This window comes from Carlito syrichta, unplaced genomic scaffold (assembly GCF_000164805.1).
Source record: "Carlito syrichta isolate Samal-C Ts95f unplaced genomic scaffold, Tarsius_syrichta-2.0.1 Scaffold307327, whole genome shotgun sequence".
In the NCBI taxonomy this organism is placed as follows: domain Eukaryota; kingdom Metazoa; phylum Chordata; class Mammalia; order Primates; family Tarsiidae; genus Carlito; species Carlito syrichta.
Genome location: NW_007251423.1, coordinates 155,489 through 159,738, shown reverse-complemented (window position 1 = coordinate 159,738; position 4,250 = coordinate 155,489). Strand labels below are relative to the sequence as shown.

The 4,250-nt window shown below is 52.3% G+C and overlaps 1 protein-coding gene across 1 annotated transcript in view; it reads right to left on the bottom strand.

The window, feature by feature from the left end:
- The window catches only part of LOC103266761 (transcription factor 7-like 1), a 30,109-nt gene extending 26,277 nt beyond the window's left edge, over positions 1 to 3,832 (bottom strand). Inside the window, exon 1 of the mRNA XM_021715719.1 lies at positions 3,755 to 3,832. Coding sequence (XP_021571394.1) covers positions 3,755 to 3,829 — 75 coding nt within the window. The 5' untranslated portion in view covers positions 3,830 to 3,832. The remainder of the gene's footprint in view (positions 1 to 3,754) is intronic.
- Between the last annotated feature and the right edge of the window lie 418 nt (positions 3,833 to 4,250).

The following is a 4,250-nucleotide window of genomic DNA, read 5'->3' as shown; positions in this document are numbered from 1 at the left end:
TTCCAAGTAGCTGGAACTACAGGCGCGTGCTACCACGCCTGGCTGATTTTCTGATTTATTGTAGAGATGAGGTCTCACCAAGTTGCCCAGGTGGGTCTCGAACCCACGGGCTCCCAAAGCACTGGCATTACAGGCTGAGCCACTGAGCCCGGCCAGGATGTAGGACCTTCTTAAGAGTTTGGGGACGTCATATAATTTTTCTGTCACTTACATGGAGAATAAACGATGATGAGTAGCTGATTTATCCGAGGAAAAGAGTTTAGTAGCTTAGAAAGGACAAAGAAGCGATCCTATGTATTAACATTGCACCTTGAAATCAATAAAAAGGATTACATGAGCAGAGGGTGTAGCAACTACCATCAGATGTCGGCTGCACAGAGAAAAAGCAGAAAAACGGTCGGAGTTAGTTATTAGACGGCAACTGGAGAGCTGAACAGGCTGAAAAGATTGGCAGAATAAATGATGTAACAGAGGTGGGAAAAGGTGGGTGGCAAACATCAGGAGGAAAACAGGACGATGTCCATAGGAGAAGGCAGGAGAACACAGGGGTTCTTATTTTTCAGAGGTGGATTATTCTGCACAACAGGAAGGATGGGGCATGCAGAGGACACGTGATCGTGTTTTTCTTTGTTTTTTTTGTTGAGTTGGAGTCTCACTCTGTCACCCAGACTGGAGTGCAGAGGCCACTCCCGGCCACCGCAGCCTCGACCTGCTGGACTTCGGCGATCCTTCCACCTCAGCCTTTCAAGGAGCCGGAATTACGGGCATGCGCTACCACGCCCGGCTGATTTTTGACTTATTGTAGAGATGAGGTCTCGCCAAGTTGCTCAGGCGGGTCTCGAACCCGCGGGCTCAGGCAGTCCACTCACCTCAGCCTCCCAAAGGCACGGGATGACAGGCTGAGCCACGGAGCCCGGCTTTTGTTTTTTTTCTTGAGTCAGGGTTTCACTCTGTTGCCCAGGCTGGAGTGCAGCGGCACGATCATGGCTCACCGTAGCCTTGACCACCTAGGTTCAGGCGATCCTTCCGCGTCAGCCTCTGGAGTAGCAGAGACTACAGGCGTGTGCTACCATGCCAGGCTAATTTATTTTTGGAGAGATGAGGTTTTGCTATGCTGCCTACGCTGTCTTGAACTCCTGGCCTCACAACCCTCTTGTCTTGGCTTCCCAAAATGCTAGCATTACAGGTGTGAGCCACCATGCTTGGTCATGTATTAGAGTTTTTTGAGTTGGAGTCTCACTCATTCGCCCAGGCTGGAGTGCAGGGGCACACACACTCACGGCCACCCCAGTGTCCACCTGCTGGGTTCTGGCGATCCTTCCGCCTCAGCCTTCCAAGTAGCTGGAACTACAGGTGCGTGTTACCACACCCAGCTATTTTTTATTTTATTGTAGAGACGAAGTCTCGCCAAGTTGCCCGGGTGGGTCTCGAACACGCTGGCTCAGGCAATCCACTCACCTCGGCCTCCCAAAGTGCTGGGATGACAGGCTGAGCCACTGAGCCCGGACTTTTTCATTTATTCATTTTTGAGTTGGATTCGTATTCGTTTTTAAAGGGAAATCACATCCTTAGATCTGACACCCTTACAGACAGACGGCTGGAATTGGAGGGGTGGGGCCAAGTTGGGTGTTCGGCACCCACCACGGCTGACTCGCACCACTAGAGGGCACCCGCACCTCATGCTTGGCCAGACCAAATGGGACCCAGGAGGTGGGAGTCACCACTCTGGCTTGTTCCTGGGATGCTTGTCCAATGGCTGCTCATGCCTTGGTGACCAGCCACGGAATTGCTGCCAGGGATCTGCGCCTCTTGGGACAGCACGTCCTGGATGGCTGGTCCCAACACACCGTTCCCTCCTTAGCCATCCTCACCTGCCTCGCTGCTGGACGGCTGCGACAGTCATCCAAGAGCTGTGCCTGGCGCCCATTGTGGACCACCCAGGGCTCCACCTGCCAGTCTTGGAAATACTGGCAGTCACAGGCTCACAGCGCTGTTAAGTATCTGTGTATGCATCTCTTCCTTGTCTTCAATTAGACTCTAAGCTTTTAATGAGCAAGGATGATCAGTGTATCACACAATGAAATCATACCTGAGATTTGCTTTAAAACTCGGTGTGGTGGGAGGAGACGAAGGGCATAGGGAACACCGTGTGATCCTCTCTACTTTGTATATCTTTAAGATTTTCCATGAGAAAGTTTGCTTTTTTTTTAAAGAGTTGGAGTCTCTCACTCTGTCTCCCAGACTGGAGTGCAGTGGCACACTCCTGGCCACTGCAGCCTCGACCTGCTGGGCTCCAGTGATCTTTCCGCCTCAGCCTTCCAAATAGCTGGAACTACAGGCATGTGCTACCATGCCCGGTTAATTTTTGATGAATTGTAGAGACGAGGTCTTGCCAAGTTTCCCAGGTGGGTCTCGAACCCACGGACTCAGGCAATTCACTCGCCTGTGTCTCCCAAAGTGCTGGGATGACAGATTGAGCCACCAAGCCTGGCTGACTCTAAGCTTTTAATGAGAAAGGATGATCGGTATATCACAAAATGAAATCATGCCTGAGATTTGCTTTAAAACTCGGTGTGGTGGGAGGGGACGACGGGTGAAGGGAACACCACATGATCCTCTCTACTTTGTATATCTTTAAGATTTTCCATGCAGAAGTTTTAATAAACATTTGGCAAGCCAGATGCCTTAGACGTGGTGCAGGGGTAAAGTGAAGCCCTAGGCCGGTGACATGGACAGGCCATGCCAGATGAGGGTCCTAGCTGCATTCCCTGAGGCTGAGCCTTCACTGGCCTGTGCGGAACACCCGTTAGCTTATGGGGGAGTGAGGCTTAAGACAAGTGTTGATGCGCCATCTCAAGAAAAGCCCAGGAAAGTGGCACGCAAGGTCGCATTTCAGCAGCATTTGTCTCTTATGTGCTTTGGACTCCAGTCTGTGGCACGTCCTGAGGAAGAGAGAGGACCTGCTGGACGTCATTGCCCTTGCCTCCCTTGGGAGTGCTTTTTTCAGCCTGGTGTTGCCACAGAGCCTCGCAGGAAAGGCTCAGGTGTGCATTTTCTTTTTGAGTCAGGTCTCTGGCGCTCAGGTTGGAGTGTGGTGGCATGGTCATGGCTCACCGCAGCCTCAACCTCCTGGGCTCAGGACATCCTTCTGCCTAAGTAGCTGGGACTGCAGGTGCTCGCCACCACACTCAGCTAATTTTTAAGATTTTTGGTAAAGACGAAGTCTTGCTAAGTCTTGAACTCCAGACTCGGTCTTGAACTCCTGGCCTCAAGCGGATCCTCCGACCTTGGCCTCCCAAAATGATGGGATCACAGTGTGAGCCGCCGTGCCTGGCCTGCACATGTTGCAATGGATTGCTTCCTATCACAAATCCTGTTCAGAAGAGCCTCTTCAAGAGGAGATAACGCTGGATGAGCTCCACCAGGAGAGAAAGGCCAGCCTTGCCCATGTGAAGGGGACAGGGGTTCAGGTACCAGCAGGGAAGGACGTGAGACAGGCTTTGTGAGGAACCAGGGCGAACAACAGCCAGGGCCGCAGGGGCTGGGGAACAGCGTTTCCGATCACGGCATTTGAGGAGGTGTGTGTGTGTGGAGGTGTGCATATGTCACAGCCTAAGTGTTAAGCCCAGCCCATCAGTTCTCCCTCACCGCACTGAAGGACCCCATCAGCCTCACGAAGGGTGAGGGGAGGAAGTGGCACGGGACAAGGTCAGTCAAAGTGTCCCTTTGGGGTTTTAAGGCAGATCAGACTTACCAAGTGTGCAGGAGATGGTGACCTTGTGTCCTTTACTGTGGCGCTGGAGGGGACATCGAGGAGCGGCCATTTCATCTGTAGATACTACATGGGGGACAGAAAAGACAAAGCCACTGGTGAGATGAGACCTCACGAGTGCCCAAGTGAGCAGAGAAAGAGCCCTGCGGTTAAGTCCCCGGTGACTCGGGAAGGCCCGCCATCTTCATGCCATACAAGGACTGCAAAGGGGAGAGCACGCATTTACAGTCACCACCACCATCCCGCTATCATCGTGGGACACACACATGACAACTAAGTTCAACTCAAGTGGGCGAGAACTAATACAGGCCAGCAAACCCAAGAATTCAGAGAACGTACTGGTGAGACTTATGACCGCTCTGCTCTAGCCAGGGAACAAGCAGGGATCGTCCAGGGAACAGGGGCTCCAAGATGGCCATCCTGCCGATTTACTTCTGCCTCCTACGGCATCACACACAATGCTTCCTAAGAAACAGAC